Below are 24,725 nucleotides of genomic sequence, written 5' to 3' on the forward strand. Positions count from 1 at the left end.
CCATGATTGAGTCCAGGGAAAATGGCCAACAACTTGATATCACATACACGTTTAAGGGACCAGAATCCAATCGACCAATGACCAAGTCAAGATTTTGGTTCCTCAGACCAAGAGTTCACTAAGAGATATTTTTAAAATAAATATTAAATACATTTAAACTTTTGATTTTTGTTTTTTTCTCTTTAAAAAATTAATGTCCTTGAATATAAAATTCAAACGTCTGCTACAGGAATCTCACAAAAGCAAAGAAAAGATCAAACCAAAGGCTTTGGGTAGCAAACAAAGAGTTGGAGCACAATCGTAGTGCCAGAGACGAGTCACTACTCAATCACACTTCAGTTCCAGCGTTCTTATCAAAACAGTACTGTCATGTAGAAAGGAGCAGTACTCTGCTGCTCATTTCTTGGCTCGCAGCTCGCCGAAGTAACCCTTGGGATTCCCCTTGAACGTGGCCCGGCGCAAGCGCTCGCCATTCCTCCCGGGCGCCTTCATCATCTTGCCGACCGTACCGGCAAAGCAGCAGGAGAATGGACAGAGACAGAGGAAATCTTCCATTTCTTTTACCTTCTCCTCCAGGACCTTCTTCTTGCTCTCCATCTTGCCGCCTCAAGTTGCAAAGCGAAGGGACAGCAGGGGACAGGCTAAACGAAGAGGCACAGCAATGAAAGAGATGGTTCTGATGACTTTGAGCATGGCTGGGAAAGCAGGGCTTCTGGCCCGTAGTCTAGATAGATAGAGCACAAGCTCCGTTTTGTTGGAATTAAATTTGTTCAAACGTCATAAAGAGGTTCATTGCATCAAGAGGGATATTCATTACATCAAGAAAAAAAATGGATTAAAAATCTATAAAAGAATAAGTCAAATTGGTTATTGGTTCTTGAAAAGGTTTCTTAAAAGAGAACGATTCATCTTGAATACAATTAATATAATGTATCTTTGGGGACTATATAAACCCCATATGTTGGGTCATGAGTGTAATAGAGTTTCTAAAATTGTAAAAGTGTTTTTTGAAAGAAATATAGAAGATTAAAGCTTCTCCTACTCTTTCTCTATTTGATAACTTCATCCTGACTTCTTCCTCAAGTGTCATCCAATTCCAGATCCATAGATTGACAAAAGAAAATTATGACATATGGTGCATCCAAATGAAGGTTCTTCTAGGCTCCCAAGATGTATGGAAGTTTGTAGAAGATGGATTTGCTGAACCAAGTCCAGCAGAAGAAGGAGCAATGAATGCAGAAGGAAGAAAACAACTCAAAGAAAGAAAGAAAGAGAAAAAGGCTTTGTTCACAATCTACCAAGGCCTTGATGATACAATGTTCGAGATCATCGCTCTAGCAAATACTTCAAAGGAGGCTTGGGAAATGCTTCAAAGAGCATTCGGTGGTGTTGATAAGGTAAAGAAACTTCGTCTACAAGTTTTACGAGTCGAGTTTGAGAAATTACAACAAGGTACTTCTGAAACCATTTCTGATTACTTAAAAATCATTTCTATTGTTCATCAAATGAGACGAAATGGTGAACAAGTAAATGATCAGAGAGTAATAGAAAAAATATTGAGATCTCTAGATCCGAAATTTGATTTTATTGCTGTTGCGATCGAAGAATCTAAAGATTTGGAAAAAATGTCTTTAGAAGAACTTATGGGTTCCCTTCAAGTTCATGAACAAAGGATTACAAAAAGAGGAGAAGACAAAACTATGGAGCAAGCATTACAAACGAAGCTTACTCTTGAAAATAAACGAGAATTAAATTCTCAAAGAGGAAGAGGACGAGGACAAAGAAGAAGATGAGGCAGAAATCAGACCAATCAAGAATCTCCAAACAATGAAGGTGGTGGAGAAAATTCTAGCCAAAGAGGCCGAGGTTATAGTCGAGGATGTGGCCGAGGCCGTGGACATGGCAGAAACTCTAAAAGGTCTGAAATACATTGTTATGTTTGCAAAAGGTATGGACATTATTCTTATGAATGTTATTATAATCCTAACAATCAAGATGATAAGGTAAATTTTGTTGAGGAAGAAAAGAACGTAAATCAAGTTTTATTAATGAGTTATGATAATTTGAAAGAGGATCAATCTATGACATGGTATCTAGATACTGGAGCTTCAAATCACATGTGTGGCATCAAAGAGCTATTTTCAGAAATAGATACAAGTTATTCCGGGAACATTACATTTGGCGATTTGTCTCAAAGACCAGTAAGAGGCAAAGGTAAAATTCTCCTTGAACTTAATAATGGCAAGGAAGTATGCATTTCAGATGTTTATTATGTTCCTGATATGAAAAATAATATTTTAAGCTTGGGACAATTACTTGAAAAAGGTTATGAAATTGAGATGAAAGATATGACTCTCTCAATTCGTGATAAGAATAAAACACTGATATCACATGTGAAAATGGCACAATGTTTCCTCTACATTTAAGTATTTTTGATCAATCAAATTATTTTAAAGCTGATATTGAGGATATCTCTATACTTTGGCATCTTAGATATGCTCACTTAAATTTTGAGGCTTTGAAACTTCTAGAGAAGTATAATATGGTGACAGGAATGCCAAAAATTGATCGTCCAACAAAATTGTATGAAGTATGTGTCATGGGTAAGCAAGAAAGAAAGCCTTTCAAAGTGAGAATGACAAAAAGAGCATGGAATCGACTTGATCTGGTACACTCAGATGTTTGTGGCCCTATCAATCCAATATCACTTGGAGGAAGCAGGTATTTTCTTACCTTCACTGATGATCATAGTGGAAAAACTTGGGTTTATATGTTAAAAGAAAAGAAAGAAGTTTTAAGCAAATTCAAAGAATTTAAGGATTTGGTTGAAAGACAAAGTTGTTGTAAGATTAAACGTTTAAGAACAGATAGGGGTGGTGAATATATATCAAATGAATTTGAAAGCTTTTGTAGAAATAATGGAATTCTACATCAATTCACCATGCCATACACACCTCAACAAAATAGTGTCTCAGAAAGAAAAAATAGGACTATCCTTAATATGGTCCGATGTATGTTAAAGGAAAGAAAAATTCCGAAAGAATTTTGGGGTGATGCTGTTGCTTGTGCAGTTTATTTACTTAACAGGTTTCCGACAAAGCGAATTGATAATATTACACCAGAAGAAGCATGGACCTTACAAAAACCAAGAGTTGATCATTTAAGGATTTTTGGAAGTGTTGCATTTGCCAAGATACCAGAAGAGAAGAGAACAAAATTGGAGGATAAAAGTCAAAAATATATTTTGCTAGGTTATCCAGAGAATTCCAGTGGTTACAAACTCTACAATCCTATCACAAAAAAAGTTGTGATGTCAAGAGATGTTGAGTTTGATGAACAACATATTTGGAACTGGAAAAGTGATGAGCAGCATAAGAAAGCTATAGCTTCAGAAGAAGATGATACAATACAAGCAAGCACCGAAGTAGCTTTGCTAGAATCATCACCTAGATTAGCTAGGTCACATGATTTAAGAAGTCCAATTATAAGAAGGACAAGACCGATTCAGGACCTATATGATGTGACTCGAAGGATTGATACTAACAATGATAAACTTTCTTTATTTTGTCTTTTTGTAGGATATGATCCATTAACCTTTGAAGAAGCTTATAGAGATGAAAAATGGCGACAAGCTATGAATGAAGAGATTCATGCCATTAACAAAAATAATACATGGGAGCTTGCTACACTTCCAGAAGACCACCAAGCTATCGGTGTTAAGTGGATCTTCAAAACAAAAAGAAATACAAAAGGAGAGGTGGAGAAATACAAGGCCAGATTAGTTGCGAAGGGATATAAACAACAATATGGGATTGATTATGAAGAAGTATTTGCGCCAGTTGCTCGATTGGAGATAGTAAGATTACTTATCTCTCTAGCAGCTCAAATGAAATTGAAGATTTTACAAATGAATGTCAAATCAGCATTTCTTAATGGAGTTCTTGAAGAAGAGGTATATATTCAACAACCCCCTGGTTTTATTATTCAAGAACAAGAGGACAAAGTATATAAGTTAAAGAGAGCTCTTTATGGGATTAAACAAGCCTCACGAGCATGGAATTCTCGAATAGATGCTTATTTTATTCAAAATGATTTTTCTAAATGTCCATATGAACATGCTCTCTATACGAAATCTAACTCTAATGGAGATATCTTGTTTGTATGCTTGTACGTAGATGATTTAATATTTACAGGCAATAGTAGCTCCATGATTAAAGATTTTAAGCACTCTATGAAAAAAGAGTTTGAGATGACCGACTTGGGCTTAATGACTTATTTCCTTGGTATCGAAGTTATCCAAGATAATGGAGGAATTTTTATCTCACAAGAAAATTATGCAAATGAGGTTTTAAAGAAGTTTTCCATGGAAGATTGTCATCCTACAGATACACCTGTTGAATATGGCACCAAGTTGACCAAGGAAGGTGAAGGTAAATATATTAATCCAACTTATTATAAAAGTCTAGTTGGATGTTTAAGGTATTTGACATGCACTCGACCTGATATACTATTTGGAGTTGGTTTAATAAGTAGATTTATGGAAGTTCCAAAGACATCTCATTTAAATGTCGCTAAAAGAATTTTGCGATATATCAAAGGAACAATTGAGTATGGAATGTTCTATTCATCATCTAAAAAGTTGGAGCTCATTGGATATAGTGACAGTGATTGGGCCGGAAGCTACGATGATCGGAAGAGTACAACTGGATTTGTATTTTATTTTGGTGAAGCTACATCCACTTGGCCTTCAAAAAAGCAACAAATCGTTGCTCTATCAACTTGTGAAGCAGAATATATAGCAACTTCTTCTAGTGTTTGTCATGCAATATAGCTAAGAAGATTACTCCAAGAACTTCATATGCCACAGGAGAAGTCAACCAAGATTTATGTTGATAACAAATCAGCTATTGCCTTAGCCAAGAATCCAGTCTATCATGAAAGATAGAAGCATATCGATACAAGATTTCATTTCATAAGAGATCATATCAAAAATAAAGAAGTGGAGATACATCATGTTAAGACAAGTGAACAAGTGGCTGATATACTTACAAAACCTCTCAAATTTGAAAAATTTCAACAACTTCGAAAGAAACTTGGCATGCTAGATGGAACAAGTTTAAGGGGGGAGAATGTTGGAATTAAACTTATTCAAATGTCATAAAGAGGTTCATTGCATCAAGAGGGAGATTCATTACATCAAGAAGAAAAAATGGATTAAAAGTCTATAGAAAAATAAGTCAAATTAGTTATTGGTTCTTGAAAGGGTTTCTTGAAAGAGAATAATTCATCTTGAATACAATTAATATAATGTATCTTTAGGGACTATATAAACCCCATATGTTGGGTCATGAGTGTAATAGAGTTTCTGAAATTGTAAAAATATTTTTTGAGAGAAATATAGAAGATTAAAGCTTGTCCTACTCTTCCTCTATTTGATAACTCCATCCCCTCTTCCTATCAAATTTTCAACACATTTCTCTAGCCCTGCTCCTGCCATGTCGTCATATAATACTGCCTCCTTCCAGAGAATGCTGATGGCCGACTCTTTTTGAGATGAGTTGTGGGTTTTGGGTGAGAAGAACAGTGTTAAAAGTATTCTCTTTGAGTTGGCCTCACTGGGCTTCTGCCACTTTGAACCTAATCGGCATGAACCTTTACATGACGAAGGAGCAATTTAATATATATATATATATATATATATATATATATATAATTTGAATAAATTTTATTAATTTAGAAATATTTTACATAAATCATCACATGACAATATCGATCGCTCAAAGAGAAAAAAAAGATAAATATAAAATCAAATAAAATAAATCCGATATTTTTTTATTGAATATTCATTTCTTTATAGACAGAAGTTTATTAATCAAGAATATTCTTTGAATCAAATCAGAATTATTGATATGATTGTAATCTTTCTTATTTCTATATTTTTATTTTTAATATTGTATTTAATATATAAGAAGGGATTAGAATATTGTAATGAGTCAATCGTAATGAATTAATGAATTAAGTTCCTGTACTATTTTTTCTTTATGAAATAATTTTATCATCCACGTACGAGTCGTGCCGAAGTAGGATTAAAGTCCTTTAATCCTGTAAGTAAAATTAGTGGTACAAGTATATCGATTATTTTTTTATCTTACCCTAAGACCTCTTCATCTACCCTGGATGTGGGAGGGAAAGGGAAAATTAGTGTAAGTAAAATAAAGAGCACAAAAATAAGTGCAATCATGGAGAGATGTCAAGATGGGCTGAGTGGAAATAATGATAATGATGCCTTTAATTTGATCAGAACAGCTACTTTGAACTCTCGACAAGGCTTAAATTTGCGGGAGGACACATTGAGATGCCAAGACTCCTCTACCGTGATGATAGTCCACAACTCTGCGTCCAAATTGATGACTCTGAAGAAGATCAAAGAGAGCCACAGTAATAGCTTTAGAGACAGACATGGGAGATGATAAGTAAATGCATTTGATTGCACACAGTAATAACCACGTTATAGCAGATTGAAGCTTGACGAAACAGTTCGAAAGTCCTTATTTTCTAGGACTAGCTTTAGAACTTGTGCTCCCAAACATGAACTGTCTGGACTTCTTCATGATGTTTGCACTCGTTCAGCCCTCCCCAGTGACTCCAATCTTGGACAAGATAAGCAGGCTTTCACCCCGCAGTTAATCTTCTGGCACAGTCAATTCGTGTGCAAATAACATTAAACGTAGTTTCACCTCGAAACAATATAATTATTCTATTAGTTTTCTCTTATTATAACCAATTTCTGGTTATACTGATATAACCTCTGTCTCATAATGTCCATGGACATAATTGAGGGTTACAGCTTCTGTGATGCTAAGTATGCCACGCTTATCGGTACTAAAACCACATACTGCTAACTTCTAAGCGTTTCTTGTCATATTATTTTCATGGACCTCAATGTCACGAGTTGCAGGACCTATCATTCTAGAGGATTAGGATCAATATGTGACGAAAGATTGTCTGGTGATGAACAATATAGATTCAGTAATTACCAAAGCAGATTTCAGCAAACTTTGGTTGCAAAGTGGATCACTGTCTCTCATCTCTAACAAGTTCAGCAGAAACTAATGTGCCGAGTTCCATCTATTGCCGTAGTTATTATCAGGTTATGCCTGTATCAGACTGATATGGGAATAGCACAAATACTTGTAAACCATGCAGAATATGTTGGCGACAAAACAAGACAAGCAGAATATTTTCTCACCACAGAAAACCTATTAGAAGATTTGGAGTCTTGGGAGATGTTTGGTTGAAGATTTCTGCGAGAAGATACCACATCAACTTGGACTTGAATGAAAAATAGACAAGGTGCTTTCTTCTTCCTCATCCTCAAGAGGAGAGGCACACCCAACGAGTAGATGTTACTGTGTGGTGTATGGAACTGAGCGAAAGAGAACAAGTGCATATGTCGTCTCGTGCCACCAAAGCTGGTGTATACTCCATTGAGTGGAAGCTCAAGCTTTGCACTGCTAAGACTGAAGATACTGGCAACTTGAGACAGGTCTGTGGATGAATGACGCCCGAAATGACACGACAGAAGCCATGTGTTGGTGAACATCTCTTTCTTGTGATCAGTTTGCCACTGGTGCTGCCCCTTGATTTTGTAACATGTATGCACACCATGAATGCAATCGCATCCACATGTCACTTCAGCTTCGTACACTTTCATGTTCTTCCGCTCTGCTGAACTTTCAGCGTAATGTTATTGAAGCTGAAAGATTTCAGCATACTTAAATGATGCTTCGGATGCCTATCAAAAGCATCCTTGAAAATGGAGTTACAGGTTAAGAAGATATGTATCAGTGAAAATATTCTTTTCTTTTATAGGGAAAGGCTTCGTATGCAATCCAATGTAAGCCAAAAAAATCTCTTTGCAGTGACAGAAATCAAGGACAACATGTTCAAAACATTCTACGCTGTGAGAAGGTGACACAGAACGAAAACAAATAAGAAAAATTATTATTAAAAATAATTTTAGTAAATTGGTCTTATAAGAAAGGATAAGAAAAAAAAACTCGAAGAAATATTTACAATAGTTATTTTTAATAATTTCATAAACTTAGTGAAGGCCTTTATTTATATTAATTCTATACTTTTAAAACTAGTTAATTAATAATATGATATTATTAAAAAAATATAAAATATAAAAATTAATAATATGGGATACATAAAAATAATAAATAGGCAACTTGGTCTTTGAAAAAGTCTCTTTAGCTTGTTATGTATTAATCCCTTCTATTTAAGAAAAAAACTGAGTTTATGCTTAGATAAAATAAATTTTTATTTGGAAAATAATCATATAAGCCTACAATATTATAGGTCTTTGAGATTCTTGTTGAATCTCAGATTTTGATGATGAAGTCAATTGTCATTTGTTATCTAATCCATATGTTGAGATAAGTGTACATAATTAATTACGATGGAAGTAAGACATGCAGCAGGAGTTGCGCTGGAGTCAAGACCATGATCACGTTGGGGGTTCGAGAGTTCGACGGAAGTCTGGATGTTCGTCGGAGGTTCTGCGGGAACAAATCTGAGAAGTCCATGAGTTTGCCAAAGAAGCTCAACGGAACTTGCCAAGTGGATCATCGCAAGTCCAGGAGTTTGCCGGAAGTCCGTCGGAGCATCGCCAAGGGTTCGTCGGATGTTTGCCGAAAGTTCGCCGGAAGCTTGCCGGAAGAAGCGATTGATGCACCGGAGCAAGTTACAGTAAATGTCTTAAGAAATATCGTAGTTAGCATATAAATTAAGCTAGGAATGGGAGGTGATCCCATTAACTTAATTTGGGGCAATTGGGCCCTTTACAGACTCAAATTTGACCGAATGGATCAGCCCATTCGGACCCAGATTTCCTGGCCGACGGTGCATCCACCTAGGTCAGGCGATGGTACCGCTTGGGCTTAGTCTCCGAGCAAGATTGGGAGGTAGTACCGCCCCTGTCAAGTGGTGGTACCGCCTGGGCTCAGTCTCCGAGTGAGACTGGGCAGTGGTACCGCCTAAGCTCAGTCTCCGAGAGGTAGTACCACCCAGTTATGGTGGTAGTACCGTTAGGACCCCGAAAATCCGAGATATGACATTTTTGAGCTCCAAATTCAAACCAGTTTGGGGCTTATATAAACCCCCACCCTTTCCTGCATGAAAGGGCACCGAAAATCCAATCTTACTCTATGATTTTTAGAGCTCAAAAGTATTGTATAAGCTAAAAGTTCTCCTCCCTCTTTTCTCCCAAGTTTCGATCATTCAAGAAAGGAGTGAAAATTCAATAAGGGTTGTCTCCTAAGCCTATCAAAAGGAGTGAAATTGTAAAAGGGTGGTTGGCCTTCGCCTATTGAAGGAAGGCCTCTAGAGGACATTAGTGGCCTCGTCGGAGGAGGAAGCCAAAAGTGAATGTTGGTCAAGATTGACCGAACCACTCTAAAAGTGGTTTGCATTTATTCTTGTTGCTTACCTTACTGCAAACCTTTATATGTGCTTTACTTCCTCATTACTTTTGCTGCACTCCTTTACGAACTCGCTTTCAAGTTAAGTTTCCGAAAATGGTTTTACATCGGAAACAATTTCATCGTACGAACGTCGTTTTAAATCGTCGAAAGTTTTCTGCTACACTAATTCACCCCCCCCCCCCCTCTTAGTGCTCTTGATCCTAATACTTGGTATCAGAGCGAGGTTAACTCTCAAATGGATTAAAACCCAAGAGATATAGCATATGCCGGAAACCAAGAGGGCCACTCTATTACACGTCCACCCATGTTCAATGGGATAAACTACACCTATTGGAAGATCTGAATGAGGATCTTCCTTATTTCAGTGGATTTTGAACTTTGGAATCTTGTCAAAAATGGATTTTTGAAGTCTTCTCTTCCGATAATCGTTTGAAATGAATTGGAGAAGAAGACTTTCACTCTTAATGCAAAGGCTATGAATGCCTTATTTTGTGCGCTTGATAAAAATGAGTTCAATCATATTTCAGTTTGTGAAACCACGTTTGATATTTGGCATACACTCAAAGTAACTCACAAAGGCACAAGTAGAGTGAAAGAGTCAAAAATCAATCTTTTGATACATTCTTTTGAACTTTTCCAAATGAAACCGAGCGAGGCTATTGGCGACATGTACACCCGTTTCATGGATGTCGTCAATGGTCTAAAAGGACTCGGCAAAAGTTTTTTAGATTTTGAGCTCGTAAATAAGATTCTAAGATCCCTTCCTAAGAGTTGGGACCCTAAAGTCACTGCTATTCAAGAGGCTAAAGATTTAAACAACTTCCCTCTTGAAGAACTAATCGGGTCATTAATGACCTATGAAATGACTTGCAAGACTCATGAAGAGCAAGAAGACATCCTTCCAATGAATAGGAAGGATATGACACTTAGAACTTTAGATGACCACTCGAGAGAAAAGTCAAGCGATGAGGACTGTGACGATGACTTGACACTTCTAACAAGAAAATTCAAAAAATTCATTAAGAGAAACAAGTTTAAAAATGACACAAAAAATAAATTTGAACCCAAAAATGACCAAGTTATTTGCTACGAGTGCAAAAAGCCAGGACACTACAAAAGTGATTGTCCCTAAGCCAAGAAGAGAACATCAAAGAAGAATGCGCTCAAAGCAACGTGGGATGACTCAAGTGCGTCCGAAGAAGATGAGTCCAACACCGAGCAAGTTGCTCATTATGCCCTAATGACCATCGAAGAGGAGATAACAAATTTAATTGATATAGATTTATCATTTGATGAATTATTAAATGCCTTCCATGACTTATTTGATGAATGTAAAACAATTAGTAGAAAATATAAATTATTAAAAAAGGAGCATGATAGTCTTATTAGTAATTTTGATAAATTAAAAACTGAATATTATGATAGTTTAGCTCCATGTATAAAATGTCATGATATAGAAACTCTCCAAAAAGAGAACTTGCTACTTAAGGACACTTTGAAGAAATTCGAGGTTAGTAGCAAGTCTTTGAACATGATCCTTACAAATAAGGGTCACGTTCCCAAAAGAAGTGGAATCGGATTTGTGAGAAGTCCTCACCAAAATCCAACCACCTTCATAAAAGGCCCTATCTTTCATGTTCGGCACCAAAGCAAATGTAACTTTTGTTGCAAACATAGACATAAAACGTATCATTGTCCATTCAAGAAAATTAGCCCGAACAAACTGATTTGGGTTCCTAAAGGAATCATGATAAACTCTATGCAACATAATAAACAATGTAGATCAGTTTTTGAGGCACCCAAAAATAAATGGGTACCTAAAAATTATCCTTTCTTATAGAGACATACACCATCACAAGCTAGGAGCAAGAGATGGTACCTTAATAATGGATGCTCAAGGCATATGACTGGAGATCCATCTCAATTCTCTAAGCTCACTAGCATAAACGAAGGCTATGTCACCTTCGGAGACAACAACAAGGGTAAAATCATTGGCAAAGGAACCATAGATAACAAATCCAACTTATGTTTTGTTAGTTGATGGTTTAAAATATAACCTCTTGAGCATTAGTCAATTATGTGATAAAGGATATATCGTCAAATTCGAATCTAATGCTTGCATCATTGAAAAACCATATAAAAACACATCTATGATTGCATTAAAACATAATAACGTATACACCATTGACATCAATGATCTTTGCAATGAAATGTGTTTCTCGGTTTTGAATGAGAATGCTTGGCTTTGGCATAGGAGATTAGGTCATGCTAGCATGAAACTAATCACTCAAATATCATACAAAGAACTTGTACAAGGAATTCCTCATATCAAGTTCATCAAAAATAATGTGTGTGATGCTTGTCAATTAGGAAAACAAATTAATGGTAGTTTCAAATCTAAGAATCAAATAAGCACCTCTAGACCATTACAATTAATACATATAGACTTGTTCGGACCAATCTCTACATCAAGCCTAGAAGGTAGCAAATACGCCTTCGTCATTGTAGATGACTATAGTAGATACATATGGACTTATTTCTTGAAACACAAAAATGAATACTTTAGATATTTTACCAAGTTTTGTAAACTTGTTCAAAATGAAAAGGGTTTTATGATTTCATCAAAGGCTTGGTATGAGAGACTTAGTACTTTTCTTATTGAAAATAATTTCACAAAAGGTAAGGTCGATACTACATTGTTTATCAAGAATTTTAAAAATAATTTTCTCATTATTCAGATTTATGTTGATGATATTATCTTCGGTTCTACGAATGAATCTCTTTGTGAATCTTTTGCTAAAACCATGAGTCTCGAATTTGAAATAAGTTTGATGGGAGAATTAACCTTTTTCTTAGGCTTACAAATTAAGCAACTAAGCAATGACATCTTTATTAGTCAAACTAAATATGTTTTAGATCTACTGAAAAGATTTAATATGGATAGCTCAAAAGCTATTAACACTCCTATAAGCACCTCCACTAAGTTAGAAGTTGATGAAAGCGGAGAAAGCTTCGATCAAAAAACTTATAGGGGTATGATAGGAAGTTTACTTTACCTCACTACAACCAGACCAGATATCATATTCAGTGTAGGACTTTGTGCTAGGTTTCAATCAAACCCTAAGATATCTCATTGCATAGTAATTAAAAGAATACTTAGATATCTTAAAGGTACCATAAATCTAGGATTATGGTATCCAAAATCCGAGAATTTTAAGTTAATTGTTTATACTGATGCGGATTTTGCTAGGTGTAGACTAGATAGAAAAAGCACATCAGGAACATGTCAATTTTTGGGACATTCCCTTGTTTCCTGGTCATCTGAGAAACAAACTCGGTTACACTATCAACAACCGAAGTTGAGTATATTGCAGCTAGTGCATGCTGTGCACAAGTTGTGTAGATAAAAAATACCTTAGAAGATTATAAAGTTCATCTTAAAAACATTCTCATTAAATGTGATAACACAAGTACAATATGTTTAACAAAGAATCTCATTCAACACTCAAGAATAAAACATATTGATATTAGACATCACTTTATATGAGATCATGTCACTAATCATGATGTAATCATAGAGTTCATTGATACTAAACATCAACTAGCTGATATTTTTACAAAACCTCTAAGTGAAGAACAATTTGATTTCATTAGAAGAGAATTAGGAATGTTAATATGTCCGAATGCATGAACTTGTTAAGATTATTCTTTGGACTTTTTTGATTTAATGATCAAATCACTTAATTACCATGATGATTTTACACAATTACATGTCTTAATTACATATTGAAAATTATGTGTTTTGGATATAAAAATTTTCATGATAATAAGCATATTTTATCTTTATTTTTGAATTTGAAAATCTATAGCAAAACCTTGTCCGAATGCATGAAAGTGTTAAATTTCATTTTTGGATCTTCTTGATCCTAACAATCGGATTTTCTCAATACATTATTCTCTTTCAGACTTAATAAACATATGTCATATCGAGTTTTGGATTCACATCATTGATTTTTGACATATGGAATCAACTAACAAATACATCTCTCGTAGACTTATCATGTGAAAAATATCTTTCGAGAAATGGATTTGACGATTCCTTCTTATATCTTTTGAGAAATAGTTTTACGTGCAAGAATTTAATTCACACACATATCTTGATTCTTATAAAAATAAAGTGTGCTTTAATATCTTATCAATTTTAACTTCATTCGAGTAAGCTCACAAATGGCTTTCCTCCTTCATACAGAAAGATAATAACAAATAAAGATAAAGAAGCAATAAAAGTCATCTCCATGTCATGTTTTCCTTGAGATGTTTGTATAATTGGTATTCTATCACTCATTATTGAAAAATGACATAACCCTAGTTAAAATTTGCTAATATCATTCTTCTTTTTGTTGATGACAAAGGAGGAGAAATATATGAATTGATACTATGAGTGTCATATTTGAATGAGAAATATATGAATTGATGCTATGAGTGCCATATTTGAATTTAATGCTATATAAATTGATGCTATAAGTGCCATATTTGAATTTGAATTATGTTAAGATATCAAAAGCTTCCATCGAAATATATGATAAATTGGTGATAGAATTACTATGATTGTCATATTTGCACTATGTCATATTTGCACTATGTTATTGCCATATTTGCACTATGTTAAGATATCTAGAGCATACATCGCAATTCTACAAATTGATATCTTGTCATGTGATGAAATGCTATGATTGCTAAACACTTGAAACGTTTATATTATGTTAAGATATCAAGAACTTACATCGCAGTTTTACATGTTGATATCTTACCATATGATGAATTGCTATGATTACTATCTTTCACATTTGAAATGTAAAACCTGAAAATGGATGTCAAGCCTTGACATCATTTTCGGAGAAATACATCATGATAAGAATTATGATGGGAGTATTGATAAGGTTAAATGATCTTAACTTATCAATATGTCTCTTGAATTTAAAGGCTTTGAATTCAAGAATGACTTATCTCAAGTATGGCATATAGATAGAGGGAGTTAAGGTTAACTCCGTTATCAATTGATTGTCATCATAAAAAAGGGAGAGATTGTTGAATCTAGGATTTTGATGATGAAGTCAATTGTCATTTGTTATCTAATTCATATGTTGAGATAAGTGCAGGATTAACTACGATGGAAGTAAGACATGTAACAGGAGTTGCACCGGAGTTAAGACCATGATCACATTGGGGGTTCGAGAGTTCGACGGAAGTCCGGACGTTCGTCGGAGGTTCTACGGGAATAAATCCGAGAAGTCCAGGAGTTTGCCAAAGAAGCTTATCGGAACTTGCTAAGTGGATCGTCGCAAGTCCAGGAGTTTGCCGGAAGTCCGCCGGAGCATCGCCGAGGGTTTGTCGGATGTTCGCCAGAAGTTCGCCGGAAGCTCGCTAGAAGAAGCGATTGACACGGACAATATGTGGGCTTCCTCATAACTAGTTGTAGGCTTACTAATAACTTAGGGCTTCCCTTCTGCTTACTTAGCAGTTGCATTCTGTTACTTACAACTTTCATTCTCACTTCCCTACTTGATAGAATTGGCTCGTTATAACCAAGTCCTTTATACTGGGCGTCAGCGAGCTAAAGAGCGGCACCGATAAGAATGCAATCCTGATAGAAGGGCATAAGTGCTAAGACACCAGAGCAAGTTGCAGTAAATGTCTTAAGAAATATCATAGTCAGCATGTAGATTAAGCTAGGAATGCGAGGTGATCTCATTAACTTAATCTGTGGGCAATTGGGCCCTTGACAGACCCAAATTGGGCCGAATGGATCAGCCCATTCGGACCCAGATTTCTTGGCTGGTGGTGCAACCGCCTAGGTCAGGCGGTGGTACCGCCTAGGCTTAGTCTCCGAGCGAGACTGGGCGGTGGTACCGCCCTTGTCAAGTAGTGATACTGCCCCTGTCAAGCGGTGGTATTGCCTGGGCTCAGTCTCCGAGAGAGACTAGGCGGTGGTACCACCCCTGTCAAGCAGTGGTACCTCTTGAGCTCGGTCTTCGAGAGGTAGTACCACCCAGTTATGGCGGTAGTACCGCCAGGACCCCGAAAATCTAGGAGATAATATTTTTGAGCTCCAAATTCAAACCAGTTTGGGGCCTATATAAACCCCACCCTTTCCTGCATGAAAGGGCACCGAAAATCTAATCTTAATCTGTGATTTTTAGAACTTAAAAGTGTTGTATAAGCTAAAAGTTCTCCCTCTTTTCTTCTAAGTTTCGATCATTCAAGAGATGAGTGAAAATTCTATAAGGGTTGTCTCCTAAGCCCGTCAAAATGAGTGAAATTATAAAAGGGTGGTTGGCCTTCACCTATTGAAGGAAAGCCTCTAGTGGACATTGGTGACCTCATCGGAGGAGGAAGCCAAAAGTGGATGTAGGTCAAGATTAACCGAACCACTCTAAAATTGCGGTGCTCTCTGGTTTGCATTTATTCTTGCTGCTTACCTTACTGCAAACCTCCATATGTGCTTTGCTTCCTCATTACTTTTGCTGCACTCCTTTACGAACTCTCTTTCAAGTTAAGTTTCCGAAAACGGTTTTACGTCGGAAACGATTTCATCGTACGAACGTCGTTTTAAATCGTCAAAAGTTTTTCGCTGTACTAATCCACCCCCCCCTCTTAGTGTTCTTGATCCTAACAATCCTCTAATCATCTAATAAATTAATTATATAGGCATTATTATTAATTTTATTTAAAACTAAGTGCCTATAAGAAATCTTTTTTATGTAACAACATCATCATATCCTTCCTTGAACACATTCTCTCTCCTATGCTTTTTTATGTAACAACGTCATCAAGTTCATACTTTCTCGAATATTTCATGTTCATATCAAATCTTCTACTTTCTCCCTTAATATCTCTCACTCCCTTTTGGGTTCATCTACTAGAGAAATAAATTTAATAGAGTTGCTCCCGGAGCCAAATCAGTTTAGCATTAAATATCTCTCATGGGTGAAAGTTCATCTAGTAACACTTTAGGGGTAATCTCTTTCAATTCTTCTAATATATCTTAGTTTATTTGAATCTTTACTATAGATGACTTTTCTTCTTTTATAATAAGAGCATACTATATTCTTGTTTTTTTAGAACTAGCAATAAATTTCTGCCTAGAGTTAGATTTGATAAAAAAGACTTCCCCTCCACTTTAGAAGTGTTATATTTATCTCCCTTTTTGTTAATCAATAGAATGGTAATTTTCTTTCCATTCTATCAAAATACATAAATATTATTTCTTCCAAGATGAGTTGTATTCACATCATACTACCATAGCCTACCAATTAGCAATGGCACTTATATGTCAACTACCTCACATATAACTTCCTTCTCATAGCTTTTCCCAAGTAAAAGAGAAACTCTACAAATCTCAGTTACAGTGACAGTTGAGTCTTCTTTAATTCACCGTAGCTTGTATGGTGTTGGATGAGCTTCTGCCTATAATTTAAAGTACATCACCAGTGATTTGGATATAATATTATCATAGCTTCCATTGTCTATAATCAATGCACAGACTTTGTTATTAACATTGTATTGAAAATGGAAGATTTTCTTACATTGAGATGGATCTTCTTACCTTGAGATGAGTAATAATCTTTTTATAACATATACAACATGTTCCCTTCTTCCTCTATTATTTCAATATTATCAATATCATCAATCGTATCATCTTAGGTATCTCTTTTTTTCTTCCAAGTCAATTTTATAATATGTAGGATTAATAATCTTATGAGTATGACACTTGTTGGAACAAGTTTTCATATTTGAAATACTTTCCAATCAGGGTCGAGCATATGAATTGTTTATAATAGTTAGAATATACTTAGCTTGCATTATTGTTCTTCTGATATTTATGTCTTGATTTGTAGATTTTATTGACTTAGTCACAACTTGTTTCTCTTTCACAATAATAGGTGGTGTTGTCATAGTATAGATTTGTCGGGTAGTAATTGGAGGTCGAGTCAACAACGTTTCAACCTTTAATGTCATATTGTGAGCTTTATCTACTATTTATATTGGAGTTAAAGATATTTTATCTTGAATTTTAAAATCCAGTCTATTAACATACCCTGTTGTTTGTTGGTCTTTTGACTTTAATAAGTTATATCTAGTTGAAAGGCATAAGAATTCATCGGTATACTCGATTATAGATGAGTGCCTTGGATATAGTTTTGATATTATTTGAACAATAGTTATTCATAGTCTAGGGATAAGAATCTTTCTTTGAGAAGTTGCTTCATCTTTTGTGATGTCTATATTGGTGTCTTTCCTTATCCTCTTTTGTTATTTTGCAATGTATCCCACCAAGCTGCTACACCTCCTTTCAATTAGTATATAACAAACTTGACTTGTTTGTGATTAGGAACATCTATTACCTTAAAGAAGTTTTCTATTTCATAACTCTAATCAAGAAAATCTTCAATGCTATTACCTCAAAGAAGTTCTCTATTTCATAACTCTAATCAAGTAAATCTTCAATGCTGAGGTGGTCATTAAAACTAGGGAGGTTTGCTTTAAGGCGATAATCTTCAAATAGCCTATTTCGTTTGAGTGGTGCTTAATATCTTTCGTATCTTTCACTATCATTTTCTAAATCATCGTTATATACCATTAGTTGTTATGGACAAATAGTATGTCAGTTGAAGTGTTGAGGTTGAGTTACACCTGTACCTCTTCTTTGATTAGTTTTGTGATAGTCCATAATTCCTTCTTCGTCTAACTCATCTTAATAAGCTGGTTGCCTACGTTGGATTGCAAGCCCATGTTGACGATTAGACTAGCCATAAGCATCAACTTTGTCATGGTTGATCCTACTATCATCATGAACTCTGTTGGTGCTTAAACCCAAGTTAGTGAGCATGTCGTGAATCTCTTGAAGTTCTCGAGTCATCCTCATGCTTCCAACGTTGCCCATAGGACTGGCATTCCCGATTATTACTGTTAGGTTATTGCTATTACTTCTATCATGAAAGTCGTCACTATCAAATTTGTCACTGTCATCGCTGATAACACTATTGTTGTTATCGTCATTATTACCACTAAACCTTATCTTGATGGGCTATAGAGTTATATTTAGTAAATTAAGTTTCTGATACACAAGATCTACATGATGAGTGTGGATATTTAGTAAATTATCTTGATGGGCTATATGGTAAGCGGAGAGTATGCTTCTTAATTTTTTTAATCATAAAAATATTATGCTATCAACAAGAGCCCGACTTATCTTTTTTTTTATGATTTCATATAATTAGAGGAGACCTTTATTTATAAGCCTTTAAAATTAACTAACTGAAACTATTGAAAGAAACATAAAATATAAAACATTAATAATATGAGATAAATAAAAATAATAAATGGGTAACTTATTATTTGAAAATAATCTTACTCCGCTTATTCCGCATTAGAATATTACTCTTTGTCCCCTTCCTGCCACTGCATGGGCCATCCATCAGCATCGATGCCACCAAGTGGAAGCACCTCTTCTCTCATGGTCCTGTAGTTAAAAAGAGGGTTCATCACTTCAGATGAAACCTGCAATATCCCATGCAAGGTATGCACTTGATTTCCATGTCCTCTTCCTCCCAGTCCTTCCCCTCAGTGATGTCGAAGGGTTATAGCCAAGCTGACTCCGACGAGATCGACGTCTTCGAGGCAACATGGTACTTCTCCGGCGGAATCGATGGCGCAGGCCTCGGCCTTCAGAGATCCATGAGAGAAGAGAGACTGATCAGCTGGGGAGGAGATAGGAGTTTGGACACACTTGCAAGGTCCACCAGACTTCCACAGCAGTCCAAAAAGGTTGAGAACCAACGCAATGACAAGAAGAGCAGACAGCCCAGCTCGGCCGGTCGTAGGTTAGCTAGCTTCCTCAACTCTTTCATCAAGCAAGCCATCTACAGGAAGAAATCAAGGGCTCTCAACCCCACTGAGTCAGAGGAGGACGCAAGTTTTGAGAAGATGCATGCAGGGAGGAGAAAAGGTAGCATCAACTACTCCCAGCGCATGAAGAGAAATGACTCCAGCATCCTGTGTTCCACGGAGCGTTGCTGCAATAGCAAGTCTAGTGGGCACCAGAAATATGCTCCTTTCTGCTCACAGAGAGAACTTGGGTACGATAAGAGGGTAATAGATGAGGATTGGCTGGTTGAGAGAGCTAAATCCATGGATGGTTATCCTGAGAACAAATGGCTAACTAGTAAAGCTGGTAATCGGCTTCTTGACAAAGAAGCATTGTGGAGTGAAGAGTTCATGAAGAAGCAACACAAGTGGTTCAGGAGGACAGAAGAGGAGGATCGGGGAGGGAGTGAATCCAGCTCTGAACTGTTTGAGCTGAAGAACTATGATCTGGGGAATGTTGCCTTTCGTTGAATCAGCATAAATAAATATATTACATCTGATTTTGTCAAATCATGTTTCCTCTTACATGGGAGATGGTCTCTCATAACCAGATTTCTGTCTTTGGCTTGCAAATATGTGAAATGATGCACCCTATTTGTTGAAAAGCACAAGAATTTTCTTCAAGTTTCAGCATCCTAAAGTATTCCTTTTAATGATAATTGCTAGTTACATGTACCCTTGGTCACATCTAAGATTCTACATCTCAGAAACACAATCATCTCACTTCTCATCTGCTCAGATGATTCCCAGGAAACAAAGTAAATGTCCATGTTTCTTTCTGTTTTTCTTTTTTTTTGACAAGAACAAAAAGCATTGCTATATTACTTAAAAGCACCCTGGTATAATCTGTGCTCTGCTCATCAGAGCTCAAAGCCTCAAGGAACTCAGGAGGAAAACCTAGCTTCCACATAAAGTCAAGTTTCCAAAGCTTGGCCATAGAAGCTAACTAGTGAGAACAGTTGTTGACTTCTCTAAAAACATGGGTAATAGATACTTGTTGAAAAGATTCTAATGCCAGAATACATTACTAACATAGTCAAAAACAAAGGAGGCTGTTCCTGCTTGGTAAGGATCGGAACCAAGCCTTGAGCATCCACTTCTATGCAACTTCTGAAGTCCTTCTTCCCTACGTAGCATTAATCCCCTCTTTTACTGCCTTCATCTTATTTAATCTGTAGTTTCCTTCAGTAATAAACTTGCTCCTAGCGCTTAAACATCTACTTTGATCATCTCTTACGACAAAGCCTGCTCCTCCAACCTGTTTAGAAGAAGAGACAGCAGCCCCCCCCCCCCCCTCCCTCCTCTCAGTGTTCAATTCGAGGGGATGGCCTATTCCATTTCACTAGGATAGAATCTAATTCCCCACTAGGCCCCTCAGGAGAAATCTGGCCGTCCATAACAATCAGAAGCTATAAGCGAGGCTCTTAAGAGTTCTTGCCCCCTATTTATGAAGATTGCTTCCTTGCTTAAGCCAAAAGCCTCGATTTCACTCGTTGAAAAATCGAAATTGGAGGTCAAATTTCTTCTGATAGATGGACCAGACCGCTTAGCAAATGGAAATTGAAAGAAAATATGATTTTGGGAATCAGATTCATCCTCACACAAATAAGAATAGTGAAAACATCAGCAGACTCATCTCTCCCTATAGTGAAAGAAAGTTCTTCCCAAGATGTCTCATGGATTTGACAAAGAATTTCCAACACCAGCTCAATGTTTTTATGACTGCTGTTGAAATCCCGTATTTGGTGAGCTTGATGTCACGAGCTTCAATGTTCAAGCCATGAACCTGCTGCATGCACACGACACAAACATTGTCCCACTTCCCAAGGAAAGTAGCAGTTGTTGAATACTCATTTGTCCCAATTCCAAAGGAAAGTTTGTAATGTGATTGATATGTTCATTTAGCTTAATAAGCCTACGAGATAATCCAGATCTGTTTCATTTATAAAAAGCATATGTGCTGCAGCTATATGCAGAGGCACTGCATCACTCACATCTGATGAGATATATTGCCAAATCTATTGGCATGATGAAAACACAGAAAAAACACAATGTGGATTCTTCAATAAGGGGACAGATAATGAATTATAGACGGTCAGAGTTGGTGGCTATTTATGATAACAAGTGTTGCATTCATACAGGTAGACTAAAGTGAGCACACACAGAAGCAGAGTGGTGAATTGATGAACTACAAACAGTTCATCAATGAGAGCACACACAGAAGCAGCTGGTTTGTAGAAGGAACCCAAATTTGAAGGAATGAGACCATGCAAATTTTCAATCCCTTATTTTCCTGATCAAATTCTGGTCAAAACAAAACAAATTAAGAAATTGAAAACCAGCTTAATTGATAGGTTTCAAATAATTATTGGGCTGGTAATTAGAACCATTGTTGTCAACATTATTGTTGTTGTTACTGTCATTAATATGGTCATTATTAGCTTAAAATTGTTTGCATCATTAGCTAAGAAAATGTGACAAAGAGATCAAGAAAGCCAACACATATCTCAAACATGGTTCTTTTTTTGAACTCTGAAGAATGAAAGAATTCTCTTTCTCGGGGGAAAAGGACATGGAATCTTTCTCCATTAACAACATGATCAGATCAGTATGGTTTCAAGCCAAGAACTATTTTGCATACAAAGTTCTTCAAAGTCCAAGATATGCAGCATATGATACTTGCCCAACTTTGAGCCAAAGTAAATAGGTGGAAGCATCCATGACCCACCAAATTAATCGAAAGTCTATTTTATGGGGGACATGCACCATAATGATGTTCTTCTGTGAAAGTAACTAAATGTTGTGGTGAGGGACAAGTGACAGGGAAAGTAAGTTCAAAGCAAGTAGATTATACTGTGGAAATCATTTTATTTCCACGTCGATCATTGTCATTGGCTCATAGCAGGCAAAAAAAGCTTTCAGAAGACATATTTGCTCCACCTAATTGTAGGTAAGCCTTAAACCGAGCGAGTTCTACTCGGGACATGTCTCGTTTCTCACTGATATGGGAAGTGACGGTTTGGAGGACAGGTTGATGACACTTGGCTTTTGCCTAATTAATATCAAATCCATCAAGGAGTACATTGCTGCAACATTCAAGGGAAGCTGTCCCATAATTTATTGTGACAGTATAGTTTGTGTTTGGCAGTTGTGGTCACTTTTTCCTTTGAAAGTGATTTAGTCATCTAAAATTCAAAATTTGATTTTATTCATGCACTAGAATATTACCATGCACTTTGTTTTTCTCCAAGAAAGGAGGAAGTGGTTCCCTTAGAATTACTGTTTTCCTCAGCAACAAAAGATAGACCAAAAAGATAACAAAATGGACATTAGAATTAGTGTTTTCCTCAGCATTGTCAAGAAGAACAATGTGTTACCACTTTCATCTTTGCATGTGTATTTTGTGCAATAGAGTCAGTTTGTCAGTGACATAACATTGAGAATTCTGAGTTCAGGTGTTCCAACATATTAGTTCATGTTAGGTTTAGTGGTTGTAATTGCTATATTTTTATTGTTTGGATGATGGAGAACCATCTAGGTTTATAAATAATTTTAGAATAATTTATTTTAGATTAAAAATTAATAAAAAGTAATCAATCGACTAACTTAAAAAACTATAAGAGCTGTGTGAAAAAATAAAAAGTCATTTAAAGGAAGCAAAGAGATGGCATAAATAATGTAGTCACTATTGACTAACATGAAACGATTCCTTTTATTCTTATAGTCAAGCAAACAAATTCTAAGTCTTGGATAAGATAATCAATCTGGCATGGATGCTTTAATTCAGTAGCATAAACTGCTGTCCATACTAATGCATGATGTATTGTCATTCTTTGTTTTTTTTTTTTTAATTATGCATGCATATATAAGAACATTTGTCTAACTAGTTTTACAAACTATGTGAATCCCCCATCTCTGGAAAAGCAAAATCACATCTAGTGATTGAGGGATAATGATAACCCAAGTCTTCAATGGTTTTGTTCCATGCATGTTACCATTAATTAATTTCATCCATATTAGGTTGTAGAGCTCAAGTCAAAATTATGATGTCTTCATGAAAGATTGGCCAGAATCTTAATTGCAATCCTCTAAAATTAGTGCTTAGTTTTGAGCATAGAGGCATTTGGTTCCACCTTGCAACCCAAGCATAAGATAGATCTTGGGATCAAAATCCATCTTCATGATTAATCTATTTTTAGAAAGAGAAATTGCAACTTAAGTTCTTAGGGAAAAGTCCTCTTATTTTAAGAAAAGGTCTTCTCAATACTCTACCCATATCATCCTTGGAAGAAGAAGCACAATATATATATATATATATATATATATATATATATATAGTGATAGTTTTGTTGGAATTGAATGTAAAAGATGGCATCCAAATAAATTTAATCTTCACACACGCTTTCTAACTGGAAATGATATTAGCAATTTGAAACAATATTCATAAGTATATATTATATGAGCAAACAAAGCTCTGTCGATCGGCTATATGTACTCTATTTATTATAAGAAAGAAAGGTATGTAATCTGTTTGCAGTTTCATACTGTTCCGTAGGTGTTCGACTTGCATATCATAAACTAAGATGGGAAATTTTTAACTATAACTTATTTTCAGAAAATGAAATTCCAAAAGAATGATCAAATAACATTAGGGTTTTGAGAAAAAATATAAGAAAATGGAATAGAGAAGAGGATCGCCTTATGGCTGCATTATTGGATCAATGACAAACATATAGATGGCATCCAAAACAACTTAGAATGTTGCACCCAGTTAAACATGAGAGGACAGTGAGGTATATCGACCATCTTTGGCTACAGACTTCAGAGTATAGTATTGGATGTCTTTTCTTCTTCATGTGTACAAGTTTTCTTACAGAGGAATTTGATGTCAGAAGAGAATGAACCTTGAAATGTCACCGACTGAAACAATGAACTTAGTATGAAATGCTACTTTCTCAGCTACTTTTTGTACTCAATTTATGTGCAGATGTTCATGTTTATTAATCTTTGAAGTGCAAGCTTTGTCCACAAAAGATAAATGAGTACATCCCTGCAGAAAAATCCTTTATCCTGTTTCGTCATTTTTGTCTTGCCAAGCATTGTCAAATACTAGTGATGGTGGTGAGCAGGTAACACTGAACTCATGGAATCAATAAAAATCAGATTGCAAAAATATATATTTGACGGGCTCCAAATCCTTCTTCTTAGATCAAAACTTGTCTACTTCGATCGATCTGTTTGGAGTTTTATCATCCAAGTAGCAAGGGATGTCTTCTTACTTTAAAACATTTCTAACGAGGCACTCAATAC

General features: G+C 35.9%; 1 protein-coding gene across 1 annotated transcript; it reads left to right on the plus strand.

Moving 5' to 3' along the window:
* The first annotated feature begins 19,118 nt into the window (after nucleotides 1-19,118).
* On the plus strand, nucleotides 19,119-19,886 carry LOC135677515 (protein BIG GRAIN 1-like E). Its single transcript, XM_065189872.1, has one exon. It carries the CDS (start codon nucleotides 19,119-19,121, stop codon nucleotides 19,884-19,886), a length of 768 nt encoding a protein of 255 aa, XP_065045944.1.
* Nucleotides 19,887-24,725: the final 4,839 nt, after the last annotated feature.

The sequence above is a fragment of the Musa acuminata genome, chromosome BXJ1-6 (genome assembly GCF_036884655.1).
Source record: "Musa acuminata AAA Group cultivar baxijiao chromosome BXJ1-6, Cavendish_Baxijiao_AAA, whole genome shotgun sequence".
NCBI classification, from domain to species: Eukaryota; Viridiplantae; Streptophyta; class Magnoliopsida; order Zingiberales; family Musaceae; genus Musa; species Musa acuminata.

Bases quoted from the DNA above. Each gene is read 5' to 3' on its own strand.
- LOC135677515 (XM_065189872.1), top strand. From the start codon at position 19,119: ATGTCGAAGGGTTATAGCCAAGCTGACTCCGACGAGATCGACGTCTTC.